General features: G+C 43.6%; 1 protein-coding gene across 1 annotated transcript in view; it reads right to left on the bottom strand.

The window, feature by feature from the left end:
* Positions 1 to 27185, bottom strand: part of LOC146805549 (fibrous sheath-interacting protein 2-like) — a 381163-nt gene that overhangs the window by 285462 nt on the left and 68516 nt on the right. The window contains exons 4-5 of the mRNA XM_085623808.1: positions 19057 to 27135; positions 16935 to 19008 (exon numbers count right to left, since the gene is read on the bottom strand). Of these exons, the coding sequence (XP_085479934.1) occupies positions 16935 to 19008; positions 19057 to 27135 (10153 nt within the window). The remainder of the gene's footprint in view (positions 1 to 16934; positions 19009 to 19056; positions 27136 to 27185) is intronic.

The following is a 27185-nucleotide window of genomic DNA, read 5'->3' as shown; positions in this document are numbered from 1 at the left end:
CAGATGAAGGGTGAAAATCCCAAACTTCTTAGGTGGTCCATTTCCCTACAGGGGATGGACTTCACAGTGGAACATAGACCTGGGACTGACCATGCCAATGCAGATGGACTCTCCAGATATTTCCACTTAGAACATGAAGACTCAACTGGTCAAGGTTAGTTTAATGTCCCTAAGTTGGGGGGGGGGGGGGTTGTGTAGGAGAGTAGGGTCTGCTTTCTATGTTCACCCCCACTTTTTGCTTTTGCTTTACTGGTTTTCGACTTAGATGTGGCTGTGGGCCTGCTAATCAGACCCACAGCCCTGCTGTTCTCTCTCTAAATTAATACTATGTACTTTAGGTGCATAACCCATTTGGATAGGATCACCTTATTGGCCCCTGTACAGTGTACCCTAGGTACCCAGGGCATAGGTGTACCCCAGGCCTACCAGGGGCTGCAGCATGTATTATGCCACCCCTGGCCTGGCCTTCCAGTTTGACACAACTGGCTGATCACTCAGCTGGGGCAAGGTCGTGTAATCACCCCTTGCTTAGGTGTAGTATTCCTATACCTAACTTACATATAGACACATGTGTACCTATCAGTCACTCCTATGGCAGGCCTTAACAATCCTGGAGGCAGAGTGCTTGGTAACATGTGAGATGGTGCTCTAGCATGAGCTGAGCCTGTCTGCAGCTTTCGGAACCATGTCCTTATAGCTGTTCTATGATATAGCCTACCATATACTCTTAAAGTGCCTTATAATCTTAAACGGTTATGGTAACTATGGTTTGGCTTTATCAAAACATGTCGTGTAAGGTGTCTAACACTAGGGAATAATACCCCCATGCCATTTCTGGACATGAGAATATTATTCCCCCCTTCTAGAGGGAAAGACATGTTAAAATCATACTTCAACTGTTAGCCTCTGACCAAAGCCTCAGCATCACAAAATGGATGCTGCTGCCACGACACAAGTCTGACCTCCTGCAGCTGGGAGTGATCCCAGCCAGGGAGGCCTGGACAATAGGTTTCCTGCTTGGGGAGGTGCTAGCACCTCCCCAGACAGCCTTTAGTGTATTGGGGCAGGGTGGGCTGAAAGGAATGAGACATGCCTGGGGCACACAAGGTGTTCCTTGCATAGTCCAGTTCAAACCAGCGCTGGGGCACTCCAGCCCCAGCTCTGGCGCGAAACTGGACAAAGGGAAGTGGGTGTAACCACCCCCTCCCAGGTCCCACCCATAAGGCGTGACCTAGCAGGTATCCCAGCCCCCCAGATTAGTATAAGAGTGGGAGTTGGGCCTCAAGACTTTAGATTATCCTGAACCTGCAAAACTGAACAGAAACTCTGGACCTTCGACATTCGACGAAAGAAGAAGACTGAAGAATCTCCCTTGTAGCCAAGGAGTGGCTACCCTGTGCAAACAGGCACCATCAAGAGACTACCCTTTGCTTTGCGACCGTTCTACGAGGAACCGACTGCAGAGCCCGACCAGAGCCTTGACTTCCAGACTTCTCCGACCCTCATCCACATCTGCAGCAGAGCTGAGATCCGTGGAGGCGACGAGCGACGTGGGACCGGCTACCTGGGAAAAGTGGCTAGTAACTTACAGCGCAGCTTCTGAGGTACCCTCGAAGTTGTGCACCGGGGATTGAGAAGCCCCAACCCCAAGCACCATCTGCACCGAAGATCAGCCCCCCACACTCCACGAGTCCTGCGTGGGGCCCTTCAGCATTTTCCTGCTTGCCGCGTCTGTCCGGTTGCTTGCCCGCTGGCTAGTGGCCTCTGTGACGACGCACCCTGAAATCTTCTGCGCTGGTTTGGCTCCTCCAGACTGGCTCCCGCTTCTCTGCAAAGAAGAAGCACCCCAGACCTTCCTGGTCTGCACCAGAAGCAAGTCCTTTGTTCTTCGTGGGTTCCGCTTGCCAAGGCTTGGTGAGTCCTAGTCCAACTTCGACGCCGCCGACAGCAAGAGCCTTCGTGGGACAGCTCGCCTCCTGGTCCTGGTCGTCCTCGACGCTTCCTGGTCCTCCTGGCTGCAGCGACAAGCTTCACCTTCACCTGCAACTCTTCACGACATCGCCTGGTTCCTTCCTGGTTCCACGTGGTCACTGGCTAGTGACCTTGACTCTGTCCCTTCTGCTTGCAGGTTTCTTCTCTTCTTGATCCCAGCCTTGGGATCCACCGGACACTCTTCCCTGACTGCCTGTCAGCATCTTTCTTCAGGCATCCATAGGAGTCGACGACGAAAACGACGCATCTTCACCCCTATGCACCCGCAGCCTGTGGGCTAGGTAACTTGGGTACTCCGGTGCTCATCAGGATAGTGACTATCCTAGTGTCTAGTTTTCAAGTCTCAACTTCCTAGCTACTCCGGAAGTGTCCTAAATCTATCTATTTCTAAACTGTAACATTGCTATTGACTTTTACGCATTACGCGTGAGTGTTTCCACTCTGCACACGAATCCCGTGGGCCTCCCACTTCCTAACTAACGCTAGTGTAGTGTAGCCCCAGCGATTCCCTAGGCCTAGGCCTATTCTATTTCCGTGACAGTGGTTCTTATACCACTTACTTAGTATATGGTTTGCGTGGCCCCTAGGGCCTAACTGTATTACTTACCTGTGTGACTTACTGTATGCATTAATAAGACTGTGTTGTACTTACCTCTAATCTCATAAAGAGTGCTGAGGGTTTGCTTAGAATAAATACACTTTATTTTATATATATATCTGTTGTGGTGTCCTTTCATTTGGTATTCAAGGGATTATATATGGTATCACAGCTGGCTTCACATGCCATTCAGAGTTTAGCCTAAGACTGCTCTTGTCCATGCTACCACTAGGATAGCTGGTCTATAAGGTTGACTTTACAACCAATCACCATAAGGGTATTTGGACTGATATAAGGTGTACACTATAACTAGTGACATCATACATCAGGCCAACTTCTCACATCCTCCTGTGGAGTCACCGGCGTCGGCTCCTCAGAATCCTCCACCGGAGCCGCGGAGTCACCAGGCACCAGAACAGACTCTTCCTGCTCCTGCTCCACATCAGATTCCACCCGACCCGGAGTCGAAGCCTTGGACGGCGCCGGCGACGGCGTCGGGGAACGAGCTGGAGTCCGCTTCGGAGAGGGAGACTTCTAAGACTTATCAGGAGAAGGCGAAGGAGACAAGACCTTGCTCTGACGTCGACGAGGCGAAGCCGACCTCGACCTCTTAGACTTCGAGGACCGACGCCGAGAAGAATGCTTCCTCTTCTTATGGTGCTTCTTCGACTTCGACGACCTCGAAGTCGAAGGCTCTCGCCTGGACTTCTCCTTTTTCCTCCCTCTCTTCTCCTCACCGATCTTCTTCATGAAGAGCTTGGTCTTCCTCTCCTTCAGCGCTTTAGGATTCATGCTCCTACAGCACCCGCACTCATCCACGTCATGATCAGAGGAGAGACACCATAAACAGTTCTGATGCGGGTCCGTCATGGACATCAGGCCTCCGCACTCCCTACAGGGCTTAAAGCCCGACTTCCTCGTCGAAGACATACCGATTTTAACAAAAATACACCACTAGATTACAAAGTATCTAGAGAGCACTGGGAAAAAACCGTTGCGCGTCGACGGCGCGGAAAAAAGGGAACTGACGTCATCACGCCGACGTGGGCTTCTTATGGCTCCGATGACGTCGTACGGAGTCGCGTGCGGAGCCGATGTATTGTGACGTCGCCCACGTCGACGTGGAATGCTGGGGAAGAAAAGTTCCGTGGAATGCTGGCGCAGGGGATATTCACAAGGTGAGGAATCCACTGGCAGATGTATCCATCAGAACTGAGCTTGCTGTTGTAATACCATTGTAATCTTGAGATACTAAATTGAAAGATCACATAAGATATTGTTAGGTACATATAACATAGATTATAAATACTTAAGTCCTACTGGACTTAGTTGTTGTAGGTTGAAGGGCCTAGCACACCCTGACTACAACTACTAGAGAGGTTTAGTAGATACAACTAGTGTATGTAGGTGCACACACCACACCCTCACTAGATCATGTCTTTGAGAGGAGATCAAGGTGATTCTCTCCCAGGAGGGGTAGATCCTAGAAAGATACCCTCTAGATATGATACCCTAACTTTTCAGGAGATGAGCCAATTGTGTGCCTCCAGAAAGTTAAAACAGTGTTCAAACACTACCCTCATTCAGCTAGTGGAGATCCTAGAGGAGTATGATACTCATAGGGCCTCCCAGGCTAGTACCCTAGGTACAGGTGAGGGTCTACCCACTACAGATGAGTCAGATGGGACTTCACAAGATGAGGTAGACAGCCAGGTCAAAGTAGGGAGACTTAGCCAGGCTAACTTAAGCCTCCATGGGAGTCTGACTGGGGTCCCCCCATTCAGACCCCCAAGTGGGCTTAACCAGAGAAGCAGGAGAGACAGATCCCCTTCAAGGGAATCCATCCACTCCCATGTCTCTAACAGCTCCAATGCCTCTTCTCAGAGGGGAATGACTTCCCCACAGAGAAAAGAGCATGAGGCCAGAATGAGGGAAGCTAATCTGAGGATTGAGAGGGAAGAACTTGCCCTTGCCAAGGGGAAGCTTGCTCTGGCCAGAGAGCAGAAGTTAAGTGGGTTAGAACCCACTGGTGGCAGCAATATCCCTAAGGATAGAGACAGGACCTATGATAATAGAAACCTGAGCAAGATTGTCCCTCCCTACAAGTGTGGGGATGACATCCACAAATTGATAACTGCTTTGGAAAGGGCTTGCAAAGTACAGCAGGTACCCCAAAGTCAGTGGGCAGCTATCTTGTTGCTCTCCTTCTCTGAGAAAGGTAGAGACAAGCTCCTCACAGTTAGTGATGAGGATGCTGACAATTACACTGTAGTGAAGAGTGCTCTGATTGATGGGTTTGGCCTAACCACTGAACAATACAGGTTGTTGTTCAGGGATACCCAGAAGACACAGACTCAGGACTGGACTGACTTTGTAGATTGTGCCACTAAGGCTCTGGAAGGCTGGTTATTGGGTAGTAAGGTTAAGGACTATACAGGATTGTATAATTTGATCATGAGATAACAAATCCTTAATAACTGTCAAAACCAGCTGTTGCATCAACACTTGATTGACTCTGACCTAACTTCTCTCCAGGAATTGGGAAAGAAGGCAGATAGGTGGGTCAGGACTAGAGTTAAGCAGTAAAATCAGAACCAGGGCGGTGATCAGAAAAAGGCAGACCAGAAGGGTAATGATCAGAAACAAAAAGACCAGAAGTCTTCACCAGGCCCCCAAAAGGCTCAGGGGGAGGGTGGTTCCAAAAAGGATAAGAAGAAAGATGGCCAAAAGAAACCATGGTGAAACTATTGTAAGTCAAACTCACATTGGTTTAGTGAGTGCACCAAAAAGGATAAGCCCCCATCCACCATTGCCCCTAAGGCAACTGTACCCCCTAGTCCAGCTGTAAGTGGTGGTTCCCAGCAAAAGGGTGTAGTAGGATGAACCCTGGGAACTGAGGGGGATTCTGGCCTAGTCAGGATACCTACTCAGGCTGTTCTGATCTGTGATGGGGACATAGCTTTGTCCTCTACTATAGGTCCCAGTAACCTGGGCAAGGACAGACAGACTCCTTTTATCAACCAGAGAATGGCTCAGGCCTACAAGGACACTGGGGCTAGTGTCACAATGGTGACACCTGCCTTTGTGGACCCTGGACAGATCATGCTAGGTAAGAACTACCTAGTGACCAACGCTAGCAATGCCACTACTTCCCATAATGTGGCAATTTTTAACTTCTCCTGGGGAGGGGTAATTGGCCTCAAGAAAGTTGTGGTAAGTTCAGACCTTCCTGTAGAGTGTTTGTTGGGAAAGGACCTTGAAACTTCAGTTTGGTCTGAAGTGGAGTATAGGACCCATGCAGAAATGCTTGGGATAGATGCACATGTCCTTGCTGTGACCAGGTCACAAGCCAAAAAGTGTAACACTGAACAAGTGCTGGATCCTGGGACAATGGACCAGACACAACCCAAGAGGAAGAGCAGTAGGGTCAAGGCTGTGCCTTCCTCCCTGCCTCAGGTGGTGGATCAGCCCTCACAGGAGGATGATTCTGAGAGCCCTGAAGGAACTGTCCTAGAAGAACTTGAACCTGATCAGGTTGAGTTTCTTGGGACAGGGGGGCCTTCAAGGGCAGATCTGAGGCAGGCACAATTAGACTGTCCTTCTCTGGAACCCCTCAGACAGCAGGCTGCTGCTGAGGCTGCAGGGAATGCTCAAGGTACCCATTGAGTGTATTGGGATGAAGGGCTACTGTACTCGGAGGCTAGAGACCCCAAGCCTGGTGCGTCCAGGAGGTTGGTCATACCATTGAGTTTCAGAGGCTTCCTTCTTACCTTGGCCCATGATATTCCCCTTGCAGGACACTTAGGCCAGAACAAGACTTGGGACAGGCTTGTCCCTCACTTTCACTGGCCTCATATGTCAGCCCTGCTGTTCTCTCTCTAAATGTACACTATGTACTTTAGGTGCATAACCCAATTGGTTAGGATCACCTTATTGGCCCCTGTACAGTGTACCTTAGGTACCCAGGGCATAGGTGTACCCTAGGCCTACCATGGGCTGCAGCATGTATTATGCCACCCCTGGCCTGGCCTTCCATTATGACACAACTGGCTGATCACTCAGCTGGGGCAAGGTCGTGTAATCACTCCTTGCTTAGGTGTAGTATTCCTATACCTACCTTATATATAGACACATGTGTACCTATCAGCCACTCCTATGGCAGGCCTTAACAATCCTGGAGGCAGAGTGCTTGGTAACATGTGAGATGGTGCTCTAGCATGAGCTGAGCCTGTCTGCAGCTTTCGGAACCATGTCCTTATAGCTGTTCTATGATATAGCCTACCATATACTCTTAAAGTGCCTTATAATCTTAAACGGTTATGGTAACTATGGTTTGGCTTTATCAAAACATGTCGTGTAAGGTGTCTAACACTTTGGAATAATACCCCCATACCATTTCTGGCAATGAGGATATTATTCCTCCCTTCTAGAGGGAGAAGACATGTTGAAACCTACTTACCTGTTTAAAGTTAACCAGAGCCCCAGCATCACAAAATGGATGCTCCTGCCACAGACACAAGTCTGACCTCCTGCTGCTGGGAGTCCTTCCAGCGAGGGAGGCTTGGACAATAGGATTCCTGCCTTGGGAGGTGCGAGCACCACCCCAGACAGGAGTTAGTGTATTGGGGCAGGGAGGGATGAAAGAAACTAAACACTGCCTGGGGCACACAAGGTGTCCCATGCATAGTCCAGTTCAAACCGGCGCTGGGGCACTCCAGCCCCAGCTCTGGCGCGAAACTGGACAAAGGAAAGGGGGTGTAACCACTCCCCTTCTTGGTCCCACCCATAGGAGGGACCTTGCAGGTAGCCCAGCCCACTAGCCCAGTATATCAGTAGGTAGCTGAGCCCTGCTAAATTAGATCAACCTGAATCTGCAACTTGTACAGAAACTCTGGACCTTCGACATTCGACCTCAGGAAGAAGAATGAAGAAATCTCCCTTGTGGCCAAGGAGTGACCACCCTGGGCAACCAGGCACCATCCAGCGACCGCTGCTTTGCTTTGCGACTGATCCTACGAGGGACGACTGCAGAGACTGACCAGCGCCGAGACTTCTAGACACCTCTGACCCAGATCCACATCTCCAGCGAAGCTGAGACCCGTGGAGGCGACGAGGGACGTGGGACCGGCGACTTGGGAAAAGTGGCTAGTACCTGACTAACGCGACTTCCGAGGCTCCCTCGAGGCTGTGCTTGGGGAATTGAGAAGCCCCCATCCCGAGCACCATCTGCAAAGAAGACCAGCTCCCCACACTTCACGTGTTCTGCGTGGGGCCCTTCTGCACCTGAGTTGCTCGACGTGTTGTCCCGTTGCTGGCCCATTGGCTAGTGACCTCTGCGACGACGAACCTTTGTTTTCATCTTGCTGGTCCGGCTCCTCCAGACTGGCACCCGCTCCTCTGTGAAAGAGAAGCACCCCAGACCTTCCTGGTCTGCACCAGAAGCAAGTCCTCCATCCTGTGTGGGTTCCCCTTGCCAATGCTTGTTGGGTCCTGACTCGACTTCGACGCCGCCGACAGCAAGAGCCTTCGTGGGACAGCTCACCTCCTGGTCCTGGTCGTCCTCGACGCCTCCTGGTACCCGTGGCTGCTGCGACAAGCTTCACCTCTTCACCTGCATCTTCACGACATCGCCTGGTTCCTTCCTGGTTCCTTCCCGGCTCCTGGCTGGTGACCTAGACTCTGTCCCTTCTGCTTGCAGGTATCCTATATATATGTATATGGGGAGCTGGTCTTCTTTGCAGATGGTGCTCGGGATGGGGGCTTCTCAATTCCCCAAGCACAGCCTCGAGGAAGCCTCAGAAGTCGCGCTAGTCGGTTACCAGCCACTTTTCCCAAGTCGCCGGTCCCACATCCCTCGTCGCCTCCAGTGGTCTCAGCTTCACTGTAGATGTGGATCTGGGTCAGAGGTGTCTGGAAGTCTCGGCGCTGGTCAGTCTCTGCAGTCGTCCTTCGTAGGATCAGTCGCAAAGCAAGCAGCGGTCGCCAGATGGTGCCTGGTTGCCCAGGGTGGTCACTCCTTGGCCACAAGGGAGATTTCTTTAGTCTTCTTCCTGAGGTCGAATGTCGAAGGTCCAGAGTTTCTGTTCAAGTTGCAGATTCAGGTTAATCTAATTTAGCAGGGCTCAGCTACCTACTGATATACTGGGCTAGTGGGCTGGGCTACCTGCAAGGTCCCTCCTATGGGTGAGACCAGGAAGGGGAGTGGTTACACCCTCTTTTCTTTGTCCAGTTTCGCGCCAGAGCTGGGGCTGGAGTGCCCCAGCGCCGGTTTGAACTGGACTATGCATGGGACACCTTGTGTGCCCCAGGCAGTGTCTAGTTTCTTTCATCCCTCCCTGCCCCAATACACTAACTCCTGTCTGGGGTGGTGCTCGCACCTCCCAAGGCAGGAAACCTATTGTCCAAGCCTCCCTCGCTGGAAGGACTCCCAGCAGCAGGAGGTCAGACTTGTGTCTGTGGCAGCAGCATCCATTTTGTGATGCTGGGGCTCTGGTTAACTTTAACCGGGTAAGTAGGTTTCAACATGTCTTCTCCCTCTAGAAGGGAGGAATAATATCCTCATTGCCAGAAATGGTATGGGGGTATTATTCCAAAGTGTTAGACACCTTACACGACATGTTTTGATAAAGCCAAACCATAGTTACCATAACCGTTTAAGATTATAAGGCACTTTAAGAGTATATGGTAGGCTATATCATAGAACAGCTATAAGGACATGGTTCCGAAAGCTGCAGACAGGCTCAGCTCATGCTAGAGCACCATCTCACATGTTACCAAGCACTCTGCCTCCAGGACTGTTAAGGCCTGCCATAGGAGTGGCTGATAGGTACACATGTGTCTATATATAAGGTAGGTATAGAATGAATATTTATTTATTTGTTGATTAATTAAAACCATTACAAGAAAGGACAAAAATAAATACAAACCAAACACATTACCTAATTGAACATTCCAGGATACAATACATAAAGTTGACCACAATCAATTAACTTTTTCCAGTTCGGGATAATTCAACATTATTATTTAATTTTTAAAATAGTTTACAGGACGTGGCAGTTTTCGGGGATAAAGTGCACGTGTGCCATTCGATAAAAATAATAAACAATATAAATGGAACATTTATCTAAAAGTGGTACTCTAAAAACAAACAGTTAGTACATTATCTAAAAGTAGTACTATAAAAGCAAACAATTAAAGTGCCATAAAGATAATTCATCATCACCTTAAAAACAGCAACATCATCATTTCACAGCCTTAACAAATTCAACATATACTTTGGGTGTCAACCTTACATAATTTCTTTTCCACTGTAAGTATAAATTTTACAAATTGGTGTATAATATAGACGTTGACACCACTTAGGCAAAATATTAATGCCGATCTACAAGTCCTAAATCCCATTTCTTTAAAAATAGGTTTTAAAATTATTTTCCGTTCCTTCATCATTTTTGGGCATAGTGTTACCATATGCAGCAAGGTTTCGTCATACTGCCCACACAGCCGACAAATATTTTATGCCCATTTGGACTCCCATTTAGGGGTTCCATCTTTGGTTGGATAAATTCCAAACCTTAGTAACATAAATTTCTTCTTAATTAAGGGTTTTTGGTGATGAAAAAGTAAATAAGGTTGGGCCATCATTTTGTCGAAACAATTGGCAATAGACCAAAAGTGTTTTTTTTTTCTCAGCTCATATTTATCCGACAATTCTGACATCAAGGCATCGGTTGAATTAATTATTTTTTTATAATCCATTTTACTCCTTGTTTCGTCTTCCAATTTGGGACATTCGAATTTTAGGAGACACTCAGCTAAATAATCCTGCCAGCTTCTAGAGTATTCACTGGTCGAAATCTCGCTCCAACACATATTGGCCAGCGTGCCCTCCTTGGCTCGAGATAATGCCAATAGTGTTTTTACAAATGATTCTAAGGTAGGTATAGGAATACTACACCTAAGCAAGGAGTGATTACACAACCTTGCCCCAGCTGAGTGATCAGCCAGTTGTGTCATAATGGAAGGCCAGGCCAGGGGTGGCACAATACATGCTGCAGCCCCTGGTAGGCCTCGGGTACACCTATGCCCTGGGTACCTAAGGTACACTGTACAGGGGCCAATAAAATGATCCTAACCAATTGGGTTATGCACCTAAAGTAAATAGCATACATTTAGAGAGAGAACAGCTGGGCTGTGGGTCTGATTGGCAGGCCCACAGCCACATCTAAGTCGAAAACCAGTGAAGCAAAAGCAAAAAGTGGGGGTGAACATAGAAAGCAGACCCTACTCTCCTACAGGCGTCACAGTCCGTGGAGTCGTGGTGTTCGCCCAAACACCACATGCAGATGGGGTGGGGGTCCGTCACCGACATCGGACGCACACACTTATCACAAGTTTTAAAGCCCGAAGGCATTGCACACAGTTCTCCAATAAAAACGTTAGGGAAGGCCTGAAAACAGGCGAGCAGAGTAATCCAGATCCGCGTGGCACGCAGAAAAGAAGAAAACTGATGTCAGCGCGCCGGTGGGGGTTATGTGACCTCACTGACGTCATGCCCATGTACGACGTCAGGGCGGCATCCCGTGGTGCCGCCCTCCGGCGTGCAGAGATGCTGTGGGAAAAAGAGTTTTCCAGATCCAGTCTCACTCCTGGGAATGATTCTATGTTAAGGAATCTGCGGCTAGTAGTCTCTATCAGATCTCTTGTTTACTAATTTTTGCCGACGACCTTGCTGCTAAATGTGGGGCTTGGTCGGGGGTGGGCATCTCCACTAGCTGGGGAGGCCCTGGTCAGCATAACAAAAAGCAGGAAGCCTTTGAGGATCACCGCCTTTCTATGGTGTTCCTGCTTGGGGGTAGGTGAGAAGCACCTCCACCCGGAGAAGGCTTTGGTTCTGACCCACAAGAGCAAAATGCCCTCAACTCAGGGAGTCAGAAACACATCTAGAGATGGCAGACTGGTACAGACCAGTCAGGCACACAGTAGTGGTTTTGATAGGTTTGCAGGGGCACCTCTGAAGGCATTTACTAATGAATCCAAGACTGGCATCATTGTGGGCACATTAATCTGAGATGTTTGGTAACAAATATCTTGGAATTCAGTAAAGCAATCATGAAGCTGTGGAACTTGTAGTGACAAGCTCCCAGTCCATGTAGTCAGCATGGCTTCAGCGTACACATATAATGTCTAAGAATGATGTTAGACTCTATAGGGGCTTATCTGCTCATGCAGTTATGCCCTCACAAGAGGTATAGTGCACCCTGCCTTGGGGCTGTAAGTCCTGCTGCATGGGTGACTTATCTATGCCTCTTGCAGTGCTGGAAGGCGTGGCAAACAGGGATGTGTGCCAGGTCAACTCTTCATTCTTTTCTGTACCAAAACATGCAGGCTGCAGTGGCAGTGTGCACGTGTTTGGCGAGGGGTCCCTTAGGGTGGCACAATACATGTTGCAGCCCTTAAAGATCCCCTCTGCTCACAAGACCCTTGGTAACACTAGTACCTTTTACAAGGGACTTACATGTGTGGCAGACGTGTGTCAATTGTGGAAAAAAAGGTACAGTTTTGGGAAAGAACACAGACACTGGGCACATGGTTAGCAGGAACCTAGTGCACATTCAGTCAAAGATACATCAGAATAAGGCAAAAAGTAGGGGGGTACTGCAACAGAAACCCACTTTCCTAAAAGATTGATGGTCCACAGGTCTGGAATAGGACGAAGACCTTTGTTCTTTTTGGGTATAGAAAAGTAGCGGGAATAACAACCACTGCCTACTTCTGAAATCGGAACACTTCCTATAGCCCCCTTTGCCAGTAGAGCTGTAACTTCCTTTTTGAGCAAAACACAATGATCTTCTGTCAGCCGTTCTTGAGATGGTGGCAAAGGAGGAGGAAAAGATAGAAAAGGGAAGGAGTGACCTTCCCCAATGACCTTTGGAGGTGATGTTGACTTCTCCCTCTAACTGGACACCCATTGTAACAAGCTACTCACCTGAAAACCTGGTGATTTCGATGGGGCGATGCTGGATCCCTGGACTCCTTCCAGGGGGTCAGTGCTCGACACCAGGGTGTAACACTGTATCAATCACAGACCACACGGGGAAAGGGGGTTGGGATTCGGAAAGACACAAGATGCTGTGATTCTCCCCCCGGTGACTGCAGTGAAGATCATAAGGCCCCACATCCGTTCCTGTGATGCACCTGGTCAGGAAGTACCTGCAAGGCACAAGGGTACAGGCAAGTACATGTTGCTGAGGTTGTTTTTCTTTCTTTATATTATATAGCCCATTAGTAGTAACCCATACCTTACACAGGCATTTACAAGGTACTGTCTTTCCGATGACTGAGTCTTCTAAACTTTCCTTTGGGTTGGGGATTGGATCTCACCAAGGTTCTCATAGTATGGTATGGTTGAATACTTAAGATTTCCTAACACAGCGTTCTAAAATAGTTCTGTGATTTGCTTTGTCACAAGCAGTAGTACGCTTGGCAAGTTAACCTTTTGAGACCAGCCAGCTTAAAAACTAGAGGAAAAGCACTCAAGGAGGGTCCTGAATAACTGGAGTCTGATAGAGCCCTGTCAGATGAGGTTAATGAGTGTTTACAAAATTTTGTCTCAAGAAAAGGATTTGTTCAAGAAGGTTACTGAGTTCAGCGTATATATGTACATATGAATTATAACAAGAGTGCCTTGAAGCTGGAAATGTATTTTTGTTTTCTTTAATCTCTTTCCTTCTTGTCTTTTCAGAATTCCTGATTCAGCCAGAAGCTGTTGAGTGCAGTGGGAAGCAGGAGAAGCTGGAGCACTGTTCTGGAGAAGTGCTGAAGAGGAGTTGGTCACAGGAAACAGGTGAGTGAATAGAAGGGAGACCAAGCAAAACTAATGGGCTAAGGCGGTCTATTTATAGCAACTGCTAGCTGCCTATTAGAGCACATCACCAGGAAAATACAAGAATTTGCTACCAGCTGGGTCATGCTTTTAAGTGGTGGTTCTAATCAGCAGGAAACACTGTCAGCATCATGGAATGTTCAGACCAGCTCCAGAAAATGTTTGAGGCTAATTGACAGGAACCTCCAGCAACTGCCATAACAGAAAAAGCAATTAACTTCTATTGAAAACAGGTACACCCACTGGGTTAATGGAAGGTTGGAGCCTACTAAATGGTTCGGCTGCTCACTAAGTTTCCAGACACCCAAACATCAAATTTGAGAAGGCCAATGATTTTCACTGCATCACCTGATTGAAAAGAACACACAACTACCCGTACTTGAGAATATATATGCCTAACAGGAAGGAGGGTAATTATCATTTAGAATGTCTGGCTGTTGCTAGGACTGTGATACACATGATCTTGCAGACCCCAATTAGGTATGTTTAGACCCTGCAGCTCCTGGAGGGATTGGTGGCGTACAACTTCTGGCTACTATTCCCAAGGGGTCGGAATGCACCACGTCCTTGCACAACTTGGGAAGCCTGTGCAGAACGGTGTATGGGGTATGGCTGACTTGGTTGAAAACCCCTTCCATTGCCATGAAAGGGGTGAAAGGCAGCCGGGGGGTAAGGAGTCACCGAGAGGGCCAAGGACCTGGCCGTAGCCCGAGAATCCTTAAAGCGCTCCAGCGCAGAGTCTGCCTTTTCTACAAAGAGATGAGTCCCATCAAAAAGCATATCCATGAGGTTGAAGCATGCCTATGAGGTTGGCCTGGTCATCCCCTAGAATCCAGATGTTCTTAGCCAGGCGTGACTTCGTAAGGCCATCATCGAAGAAACAGCTCTATCTAGCGAGTCAGTCATATCCAAACCACACCTAACGGTGAACTTTGTTGCATCTCTCCCATCTTTCACTGCCTGAGAAAGCACAGCCGGGGCCTCCTCTGGGACCTGTGGCAGCACTTGTGCAACTCTTTCCCAAAGGGTTTGTGTGAAAAAACCCAAAAGACATGCAGTGTTCACCAAACACAATGCCAGGTTGGGGGAAGTAAACATCTTCTTCCCAAGTCCATCTTGCCTCTTGGCTTCCCTGTCCGGTTGGGCTGAAGGGAATGCACCGAGTAATGTTGAGGCTTTGACCAACAAGCTCTCAGGGGTAGGATGTTGACTGAGGCAACCGGTGTAGGGCAATGGCATGCTATAGTTCTGTTCACAGGAACCCTATACTAGGCTTGGACCATGAAAATAGAAGTACGTTAATGCCTCATTAAAGGGTAAAAGGGGTTTAGATGAGGGAACCCCAGGCTGAAGAACTTCAGTCAAGAGATTAGTCTTGACTTGCAACGATGGCAGCTCCAAGCCAAGAGCCTCTGCTGCCCTCCCTACCATCATAACATAAGAAGCCCCTTCCTCCGTAGCCACAGTAGTTGGAGAGAGCATACCAGTATCTGGAGAGCTGTCCAGACCACTGGCCTCAGCAAGCTCCTATTACCAGTCCAAATCCTCACCAGGATTGTCTAACAGTTTTTCTAAAGGGTCCAAAGACCCTTCTCCCTCTTCTCCCATGCCTGAAACCTCTTCAAAATATACAGGCAATGACGCCAGTGTCTGGGCTCCTTAGGCGTCAGAGTCAATGTCAACCTACATTGATTTTTATTTTGTTTGTAAACAGATTTTATTCATCAAATTTCAAGTACACAAGTAAGACATTAGGGGTTAGAGTGTAGAACGTGTGTCCAATAACAGATGTCGATAAGTATGGCTGTTGGGCGCACATTCCTGGTGCAGAGTCCACCATGTGTGGCCCATGTGGAAGCTGTTAACATGGTATGTTGTTCGATTCCGAGTTCTCAGGGAAGCTCTGCGTCGTTATGGTAGGAGATCGGCATCTCAATAATTTGTCCCAGTTCGAACTCATTGACATCACAACAAACAATAAGAATAACAAACCTTCCCTTCCCCTCCCCCCTTATACAACTCCCCCCACCCCCACCCCTCCACGCATGTCGCTCAGTCATCAATAGCTCTGTGGAGAATCGTACCCAGTAATGTCAACCTACATTAATCCGACTCAGAGTCATCAGGAATCAGAATGGGGCTGGCATGTTGGCACAACCGGCACCGATCCAGATCAGATCCATGAGACCTCCCAGGTGCCGAGGCCGCAGCCGTCAGCGCAGAACCTGATGGGGCCTCTCTTGACCCCACAGGGCCCGTAGGTTTACCAGAGGGGTTGACCCACTCAAATACTTGTAAAACTCTTTAACTTGAGTGAGGGTCGCTCCGGTTCCAGGAAACCGCGGAAGGCGCAGAGTCGAACCTGGCTCCAGCTCTGCAGAACAGTGCCTGGAATGTCGATGTTCCTCCCTCGTCTTGTCAATCCTCGATGGACAAGTTGAAGGCGAAATCTACTTAGACTTCTTTTTCTTGTGCCTCTTCTCTGAGTGTTCTGAGGACCTCGAGTGCGAAGAAGAAGACTTGGGGCTCCTGGAGTTGTCCAGCAACCTTCGCTTCCTCGATCGGTATCAGGACCTCCAAGGAGTTGCGCTCAATGAAGTCGCCCGCCGGGTCGCAAGGAGCTTCATGCCTTTGGCACCATGGCCTGGCAGTCTGAGCACAATGTCAATTTGTGGTCGCGCTCAAGATACCATAAGCGCACAAGGTGCAGGGTCGGTGACCAACAGGATGTGGTGACAGGTGCCACACAGTTTAAAACCTACCTTTCTAGAGGTAATTCCGTCACCACAAAAATAAAAGATTCTCAACAAAATTTTGAAAAAAGTGTGTCAAAAAGTGAGAGAGGTGTAGCTCTTCTCCAGATCAGCACTAACTGGCGTGGAAAGAAAAGAACTGACGTCAGCGTGCCTGTGTAGGTGACTGTGATGTTCCATCCGGCGCCAACGACATCGATGTCTCCATGAGAAGCACCACGGAGCCACCCGGCGGCACGCAGGGGAAGGTTTCTGGAACCATTCAGACACCTGGGAAATTCAAAGATAAGGAATCTGCAGCTAGAAGTCTCTGTCAGATGTCAGTACAGCGACGAGAGCTTCTCATGGCTCTGATGATGTCACACGGAGTTGGTGCAGAGCCATGGCAGTATGACGTCCTCATTGATGTGGGAGAGCTATAAGAAACGTTTCTGGGAAATGCTGGCGCATTGGCATATACAAAAGGTGAGGAATCCACCAGTAGATGTATCCATCAGAATCGTAGATATTTTGACTTTTACCAAAGGCTGATCTACAGGTAAACATGGTGAGATCCCACAAGTGGAACAGAATGAATTGAAGAACAAAACAATTTCCACAAGGTACACAGTTGTAAATGCTTAACTGCCTCATGCTCATATGATTATAGGAAAAGAAATACATAGCTTAGTCATTAATATCCTGTGTATCAGTGATTACTTTGTCTCACCTCTTGCGTTGATGCAGACCAGCTGCTGAAGAACAGACGTAACAATTGTATTTGCCAATGACATAATTTCTGATGGATGTAGTCCTTCACAGTCAACTGACTTCTTCAGAGGATTTTCAGTCTGAGAGAGATGATTTTCAAAGTTACACAAAACAGTGTCTGCAATATTTTCTGCAATCATGTCTATTTTCAGTGGTGAAACAGTTGCTTGATAACGGATGCCCTGTTCCATAACTGGTGAAGCCATCTTATTACTTTCTACCTTACTGTGAAGTGTGCAGTCTGAGACCATTCTATTTTGGGGTTCTGTGTGATATGTATGGAGACCAGCCTCTGCTGATTCACTTGTTGACAAACCAGAGTATTGTCTTTGCTGGGAGACATCATAGATACTTCCTTTGGAAATGACTGACCAATGCTTGTTTTCATGGTTTGACGTTAAGTTACTGACTTCTTCTTTCATTTGGGAGTCTAACTTTAATGATCTTAGAAGTGATGAAATATGTTTTTCTACTTTGTATTTATTTTCTTTTTTGAAATGCACTGTTTCAGCAACATCTTTAACACATGAGGACAGGCCATGAGTATAAATGTTTGAACCAGTGGGCACAGAAGCCAAAGATTTTGTTATGGAGCCAGATATGGGTTTGATACAAGATTCTGGTGCTTTTGAATTTCTAAAACTATGTTCTGAAGGACATACTTCTTGTTGTTCACTTTCTTCTTTATAGTGCCTTACCATTTCAGAAATAATTTGGGGAGCATTATGTTCCCTGACATACGAACTGGGTACATTTAAGGAAACGTCCTGTAAATGACTGTTGCAGAATGGTGGATTAGGTGTTGTAGTTTCTCTGCCAGACTTATTGATAGCTTTAGTTTTCACCATGATATCTAACTCTACTAAGCTGTCTACATGTTTCTCATGTATGACTCTTAGTTGCTTGCCTAGCTGTTTGTACAACCCTGGTTCTGAGAAATTATCAGGAAAATGTTCTTTTGTATCAAAATTAATAGGAGGATTAGTAAAAGATTTGTCATAAAGTTCACTTTTTGAAGGCATAGGACTGAAACTTGACTCTTCTGAAACACACTTATCAATAATATCTGGAATAGTTTGAATATCTGACTCTCCAAGTCTATAAAATGAAGAGATATGTTGGCAAGAAACAAACTCTTGCTCTTCTTTTTCTTTCAGACATTTAGCTGTTTGAGTTACTTGTTTAGAAATGGAGTGCGAGTTATTTGAGCTCAATGTCATATCCTTTATGCACGATTTGAAATGAGATTGGTTACAAGCTAAATTATTGCATGCAGATATTTTTTGTGGACTATCCAAGCTGGATGAAAAATGTTCATACGGGGTGATCTCAGTTTTTTCTTCTACTGTTCTAGCATTAACTTTTTCGCTGACATGATATGAATCTCCAACATTTTTCTTAAAACGTAACACTGGACTAGCGTGGATATATCTACCAGAAGGTGATGGCTGAATTAAGGAAATATTTGAAAGACACTCAGTAATGGTGCTCTGTTCTTTATCTAATACTGAGGACCTAGGAGCTAATGTAGGATATTCACATCTAACATGCTTATGAAAATGCTGTTTTTCTTCACCTGTATCTAACACGGTTTCAGAGACATGTTTACTATTACATGCTTGGTTGTTTTCATCTTCAAATGTAAGACTGCTTGCAAAAATATTTTGTACAGTGGGTACAGATGTTGGTGTATTCGTCAGTGGACCGGATAGAGTCTTTGCCGATGTACGTGGTCCTGGCTGGAGCTCCAATTCTAATCTGTCGAAGGCAACTGATGGGTCATCCTCCAGAGAATAATTCCCTATTCCATTGTATTGCCTGGATTTAGAATTGTGTTTATTAACATTTACTTTAAGACCAATGGATGAAATATCATGCAGGTAGTTACGGGAAGATGGTGAATTCTGGGTCACCAAAGTACACATAGACTTTGCAGTAGTGTTCTTTTTGTGTGGTCTGGCTAACTGCTTTCTTCTTTCGGATGAAGCTTTAGTAGTAATGTCTAATTTGTCTTCACTTTCCAACTCCAATACCTCAACAGTTGATAAGAGATGTACACAAGGAACAAACTTTTCTTCTACCATATCTTCTTCCGTGTAGATTTTGGTTCTGGGGAAGTACTTTGAATCACAGTGCAGTTCCCTATTTGGTAATGGTGACATACTTGAGGACATAACAAACACATTTTCTCTAGACTTTGTCACTGCTTTTTTTATATCAGATGCACATTTGGGGTTTTGGTCCAGTACGGGTCTATTATGAAAGTCTACTATCTTTAAAACTGATGACGGTTGTTTAGATAGTACAGCTGTTACAGCTGTTCGATTTTTGTGATCACCTTCTGCACACGTTGTCTCAGGAATATGCTGTGAAAAATAGCTTTGCGGAAAACTGCAGGTGGTGCTTTTATTGTTATTAGTTGAGAACATATCAAGAGTGTAATGATCAAAGGAAGATTGTATAGAGGATACCGTTTTTGTGGTAGACTGGTTCATGCTACTTGACGTGGCTTTTGAGTACAACTTTTGAGGCAATGGAAGAGGTTCAGATGAAAATACCATTTGTTTTCCATGGTTTTCTTCTGAATAAGATATCGATCTGGGCACATACTGGAAATCAAAATAATTATCAGAAATATATAATTCAGGTTTTCTGGAGAATGCATCTTTCACATAATCTGTAGAGAAATATTGCATGGAAACCCCAGATTCTGGTATAGATCCAGCAAGAATATCTGATTTAAATGTGCTGCTAATTTCTACAGAATCATCAAGTGATGGAATAAATTTAGACTGTAACACTTTCTGCTTTTCCATTTTCTTCAAAAAAGGTACGTCTCCTGAAACATGTTGACCTGCAGAATCAAGTGTGGAGCACTTTAATTTAAAACTGTGAGACAGACTGTCATATGAATGGCTTTTAGGTGATCCTGACCAAAGAGGAGGTGAATTCAATGTAGATGTTTCATTGCCTAATTCTGGTTTATTCTCCTCATCCAATACAATACCAGATAAAGATGAGTGCCCATGTGAATCTTCTTTGTACTTATTTACTTCGTCTGAATCAAAAAGCAGTCCAGAAACATTCAAAGAATTACTTCTGCCCTCTTTTGTATATAATTTGTTGATTATCATTCCTTCATCCTGAGAAGGATACTTGCAAATACTATCTGCAACTAGCAATAATATATTTGGAGAAAGTGCATGTTCTTTTATTTCAGTGATAACGGTGTTGTAAAATGAACTGCATAGCTTTAGAATGTCACTGATTAGTTCACCTGCAACAATATATTCTGAAATGGTGCTCTCTGGGGTGATCTTCTCCAAGCTAATTTGTTCTTCAATTTCTTTCTTGACTTTTGTAAGAATGCAACTGACTATCAGGGTAGCATATACACTCATTTGAGCTTGAAACGGTTCATTGTTTTGTATTTTAGTTTTTATGATGGTATTAGTTAGTTTTCCCATAATGGAGAAGTCATGTAATAGCTCTGATTTAGTGTCAGGTGTGTTATTTCTTTGTTCAGACTTACTGTTAATTGTCCAAGGTGGTAATCTTGATAAAGGGGCTACTTGCGCAGAAATACACTGTCTTGATGCATTTTCATTGGTAGAGACAATATACTGAGTTGCATTTTCTATTTTGTCACGACAATGATGCTTAGCAGCAGGATTTAACTGGAATGTAACAAAATACTGCAATTTACATGTAACATTTTTGATAGTGTCTACAACAAGTCTGTCAACATCAAACATCACATTTCCTGCTCTATTATTATTAATATTACAATACTGTAGTTTATGCAGCGAAGTGCAACTTGACAAAATAGATGCACTAGCCTCATTTTCTTTAGAGTCACAGGCTGTTTTATTATTATTGAAGTTATAAGACAGTAGTTCAGCAACAGAGGAGCTATTAGAGGACACAGATTCATCTAAATCCATTTTCCTCTGTAGGTATGTTTCAACAGCAGCTCTGACAGAGTTATGATCTGTGGCATTACTCAAATCCTCTCTAACAGATTCCACTGGTACATTTGCTCTGAAACAAAAATATAGTTTTTCTAGAACAGTTTCTACAATTTCATTTGCTACTAACTTGGTTTCTGACTTAAAAATTGAATCTGAATCTGACACCTCAGATAATGACTCAGCAGTGACATCAACTGGTGGAAAATTGTATGTGAACTTGCTACTGATTTCCTGGAAGGAGGGCTCTTTGAAAAACGAAAGCAATGAAACAGATTGATCTAGAGATTGTATTTTCTGAAGAACTGCACTAACAACATTTTCAGCTATCTGAAGAATGTCATGTTTTTCATTCTCTATGGCATTTCCCAGTGGATTACCAGATAGCTGACTGCATGTTTCCTCTATGGGAACAAAGGCATCTGGTTTAGTAAAACTGTCAAAGTAAACACTTTCAGATTTCTTAGTATTGGAAACATCACACTCTTTATTTTCAAAAGAATATAACTCTTGATTAAAGTCTTTTTTTAATTCATCATTAAATGCAGGCTTGATGATGGCTTTTTGGTCTAAGTGGTAATGCATTACAGGAGCTTTAATTGGCAAATCCATGTTTGATAGTCCTTCAGGTGTGTTAAAAATCCTTTCTGCCATTCTGTTTTGCCGGAAATATTTAAGCTCATAATCAGAGTCAAATAGTGATTTGTTTATGTCATTGGAATTATTGCCGATGGGAGAGATATCTGAAATGCTTAAAGTCTGATCTAGAGGCAAATTCGATTCTTGCAAAGATATTGCCTTTTTCTGAAGTGCATTTGGATACCTCGATTCACCACACAATTCCAGTAAAATGGTATCAACTATGTTACTCGCATTTTTGGTTTCATTAAAAGGTAAATTGCTCTCACTACAAGACCTTCCGTGAAAGTTTTTTTTCTTTATTTCTTGTTTAATCATTCCAAGGATGTGAGTAATGACATCTTTTGCATACAGTTCTAATTCATGTTTCGATAAATGATTCTGAGCAAGACCGGATTCATAATAGTCTCCTAAAATGTGTGCTGGTACAAATAAGGAATGTTTGTTGGTTATAAAGTCAGCTGGAATATCTTCATTGCGGGTCACAGGTTTGGTATATGCAGCACTGCTAGATAAGTTCTGGAATTTTGGTGTTGACAAGTGCTTTAGTTTATTACTGTGCTGTGCATTAAAATAAAATGAACTTTGTGGATTATCTTTCACATGCAACTCAGATCTAGGATCTGGTTCAAATTTAGGTGAAGCAAAACATGCTATTTTTCCCATTACTGATTGGACTAACTCATCACTAAGAGAAGCAAATTCCAGTGAATGAGCTCCTTCACCAGCAAGTTGTAAGGAAGACAGTGTACCTGCTACCTGCTGAGCATTTGAATTGCTGGTGAAACAAAGTTTTCTTGTTGGTTTTTGCAGCAACATTGCTTCGTCATCTTTGTTTCTTGCATCAGCTGAATCTTTCAAGTAACACTCTCTATTTGTTAATATTTCCTCATTACGATAAATGTGCTCAGTAACCGTTTGTGTTCCCTTGCTTCTGCATTCACTTTCATTGATAGCCAAATATACTTTTTCAAGTACAGTTTCAACTATATCATTAGCTACAGACTGAACACGCAATTTGGAAGCAGCAGATGCTAGACCGCCAATTGCTTTATTTTCTTCTGAAAATTGATCCTTGTTAAAGCATAAGGGAGAATGAGGCTGGTGTCTAGCATCTATCATTAGTCTCTGATGCACCTCATTTAAAACATTTTCAACTGGGTTTAGTAATTGAGATGAGTTTGAAATGTCACTTGATATTTCTGGGTAATCCTGTAAATTTGTTAGAGTGCTATTTTTGACAGATGTTTCAACATTTTCAAAAGCTTCTTTGTTTATATCAACTATTCCATGAGCTTTAGCTGTAGTGACAACTGCAGATTTTTTGAAATTTTCATTAGCTAGAGCATCCAAAATGTTGTCTACGAGATCACTTGCAGCGACATTGTGTTCAAGTGAAATATTTACACCTGAATATATATGCTGAACCTCTTGATCCAAATCATTTTTGATGGCTCTCAAAATTGTGCTAGTCAATTGTTCTGCATAGGTACTTAATGTATTTTTGGACATGTGTATTGCTGAAATTTCTTCATCCTCTTCTCTAACATGCTTGTAAATGTTTATGTTATTATTGGGCTCCTTTAAGTCTGAAGGCATTGTTTGGTGGAATCTAGCTTTCTGAATCTTTTGATTGGTAGAACATTTTGGATTGTGGCACTGTCTTATTTCCTGAGTCACACTTTTAGTTAGCAAAGTATCTATACCTAGGTTATCATCACTATATGGCAAATCTAATTTTTGTGTAGCAAAGGACTCCAACCTCATGAAAACGGTTTGAATGATTCTTTCAGCAGCAGCATTAAGGTCAGATGCAAATCCTTCCATTACTGAATCTTCGAAAATCTTATGTGGACTATCGGTTGAGGTCAAACAATGTTCCTTGGATGGGGATGATTCCTTTGCAAGTGCACCCACAGTAAAAATCGTTTTCAAATTTTCAAGCACTATTTCTACCATATCATGTGCAAAGATATTTATGTCTGATTTTGATAGCAGTGGTATCTGCATTGTTTCTACTGCAAAGTCAGTAGTCGCTTTGGACAGAAGCACATCTTTTGAAGGATTTTGTCTGTTCTCCAACAAGGACTGATCATTATTCAAATCAGCTGTTACTCTTTGAAACATATCATTGAGAATAGTTTCCACATAGTCAGCAATTTGGAATTCAAGTTGTTCTTTGTATTCAGCTTTTTTCCGAATCATTTTTTGCAAAACACTATCTTGATGCTGATGTACATAAGTTTGCAATTTAAAAGATAAGTCTTCTTTTACTAAGAGCGGCAATGATTTGTCTTTCTCCAAGCCCAGCACATTTTTGGTTTCTTCCACATCTATAACTTCACATTCTTTAACATCAACAATTGGTTGCTTGCTGAAAGGTTGCACCAACACACAATCTGTCTGGTCAATCAATTTTACTGTTAAATCAGAAACATTTGTAGGGTCTTTTTCATTTAAAACATGAGTGACAGGTAGTGGAATTTTGCTTTTTGTATCAGATGTAACATTATCTAAAATGGTATCAACTACTTTAGCAGTTGCGAAATGCTCATACAATGAGGAATTGTTCACCCAGGAGACCACACATTGAATTTCTTTATCTAATCTACTTTTTAGAATAATCAAGATTTCATAGGTTATCTCTGCTGCACAATGTTTTAATTCCTTTATTTCAGACACAATCATAGATGAAAGAGCTGTTTTAATTTTATGTTTTGATAATGATGTACTATACTGGCAATAATCTGCTCTAAGTCTTGAATGTTTATGTATGTGTGAACTTTTATGAAACTTGTCTTTTACATTTTTGATTTCACTGACAACATGTAAAGCAGATTCCAGCTTATAAACAATAAATGACTCTAACTTGGTTATTATGGCATTATTTAGATCCTCAACAATGACTGAAAACTCCTCAGGTGGCTCATGCTGCATTTTTGCCATGACCTTGCTTCTCTGCTTCTTAGGTGAGGACAAACTCAAAGTACATTTAGTCTTACTTACGGAAGCATCAACTAATGAATCAGAGTTTGATGAGGAATGAGAATCACTAGTTTTTATTTCAAAGAGTGAGGCAATCAATTTATTTTTGTCCTTGTTTTTCAAATCATGTACTTCAAAGAAATCAAAAAGAATTTGTTTTCTTGTAAGTCCTGCCTTTTCCGTAGAGACTATGTAAGGTAGCCTCTGAAGCACAATATTGACGATTTCGTTGGCAAAGTAAGTAATGTCAGACTTTGAAATAGGCATTTCTATGCGAGGCACATTTAATAACGTACATACACCCTTAGATAGTGGTAAAATATATTCATGTTGGGTAAAAAGTTCCTGCCTTCTTTGATGTGTAAAACAATATGGTAAAAAATTTACATCTGCTATTAGTTGTTTAAATATTGCATTTAGGAGATCTTCAACTGCATTATGTAAAGTTAATTGTTCTGTTTCACTGAACTCAGGATTTCTTTGCATCATCCTTCCCAGGAAGCCTTCTTTTATAATGCTATGAGGATATGGCATGGCCAATGAAGGATTTATTGGGTAGGTTTTAATTGGCTTCTGACATACTGCACCACGTTTCCTCTTTTTATTGGAATATCCCACAATTTGCTGTTGATTTTCTTCACCTTGTTTCTTTTTTTCCAATAAAAGGCCAGCTTTAGCAGAAGTTAGAATGAGGGACTCTTTAATCGTAGCAGAAACTAAGTAATGCACATCATATAGTTCTTGCTCTATAAGGTAATCCCTATCTAACTGTGTACTCAATTCTTTTTCAGGAAGTTTGTAAATAGATTTCACAGAGTCTAAAATTGAACTAACAACTCGACTTGTGAGTATATTCTCATGAAAAGATGAAATGCTTGGTGGTGACAATATGGTTTGCACTTTCCTGCCCAATTTATGCTTAATGTCTTGTAAAATTGTATTGGCGACTTCCTTTGCATAAGAATTTAATTTAGCATATGCTAGATTACCTTTTGAGAATTCCTTCAATTTCCAAGTTTTTATGTTACTGGCAGATTCATTAAGATTTACTACACATTCTGAGTTTTCTAGTTTGGCAGGCTCAAACATTTCGTATGATGATAAGTGCTTCTTTTTTTCACCCAACTCTTCATGAAACGTGGAAAGAGGAATTGAGGAGGATGGTTTTGGTTGAGACTGATCTTCTGGGCAAAAGAGAGATTCAACTTTTGTTGTGGCAAAATATGTTAGTTCTTTGAAGACCGTTTTGGCAATATCTTCACTAATGATGGATGAACTGGATGTGAGCTGTGTTCCAGCTGTTAGGCTTGTGGAATACAAAGAAATGTCATCTTTTCTAAGTGACTCTTTTTGTGTTTTTGATGGATTTGTGCCTTCTTCACTGTCACCTTCTATAATAACAGTTATATCTTTATGAAGCTGTGCATCTTGTTCTTGCCTACTTACATCATTCAAAATTAAAGTATTTGCTTCATCTGTAATAATATTGCTCGCTAATGAACAATGATTGTAGTTAGAATCACTTGACAAGTTAGTTTCTTCAATATCTTCATTTGTAACTACAGCAGAAAATAATTTCTGAAATATAATTCTAAGAATGCCTTCTGTTACTACTGCTAATTCAGATTCAGAAACAAAGGCGCCTTGTGTTTGATCATTTAATTTAATAAATGCTTCTGAAACTAACTGTTTGTAAGATTTGCTTACTTTACTAGGATGTGTAAGAGGTAGGGCCAGAAGAAGCAGATCTGTAAGTATCCCATGAAAGAATTCATTTAGAATCACTTGAACAAATTGAATTATTTCAGATGATTGTTGATTCTTGATGTCCACTTCAATTTTTTTGAAAGCCGTTTCTAAAATACACCCTTGTATATTAGTTGAAAGTTTTGGAATTGAAATTTTCTGTGCATATTGATCTAAGTGGTAAATAGTATCTCTCTCTGAAACCGAATCAATGAGATTTTGAATTGATTTTTTTCCTTCATCAGAATTAATAATACCCAAGACGATACTCTGACTACTGCCTTCTAATTGTTCCTGAATAACTTTCAAAATAAGATGAGAAATCTTTTTTGCATTTAGATGCAATTTAGACTGTAAAGGGTATTTGACTGCTTTAATTTGCAGAGGGAAATCAAAGTGCTGGTTTAAATAACAGGGCAGGTTCTCATTTGTATTTTCAGCTGGACATGAAGCTAATCTAGCCGAACTAATTTGTTCTTCTGGTAGAGAAAGATTCACATCAACTTGTTCCGCTGTTGGAAAAGAAATTTCACTGAGGGATTTTCTTTTTTCTGTGGGATGAAAACATTTAAGTTTTGAGATAGCAAATCCCTCCAACCGACAGAGAACTGTTTTAAGAATTTCTTCAGCTATTCCTGGGAACTTTGAGTGAGACAAGTTTGTTGTGGGCTTCATTTCTAAAGATTCTGTCTGCCAAAAGGATTGGTCCTGGCCACCAGTTAATCCCTTTTCAAATACATTGCATTGTTCTGGTGTAGATATGTCGTAATTGCCTTCCTTACTGTTCATTGGAGAACTGACAGAGAGAGCGTGCATGCCAATCTGTGTGATATTGACATTTCCAGAGGAAATGTCATTTTTTTTCTCACAAG

Source organism: Triturus cristatus, chromosome 8 (genome assembly GCF_964204655.1).
Source record: "Triturus cristatus chromosome 8, aTriCri1.1, whole genome shotgun sequence".
NCBI lineage: Eukaryota > Metazoa > Chordata > Amphibia > Caudata > Salamandridae > Triturus > Triturus cristatus.
The sequence above is the reverse complement of the archived record's forward strand: the minus strand, read 5'-3'. Positions and strand labels throughout refer to the sequence as shown.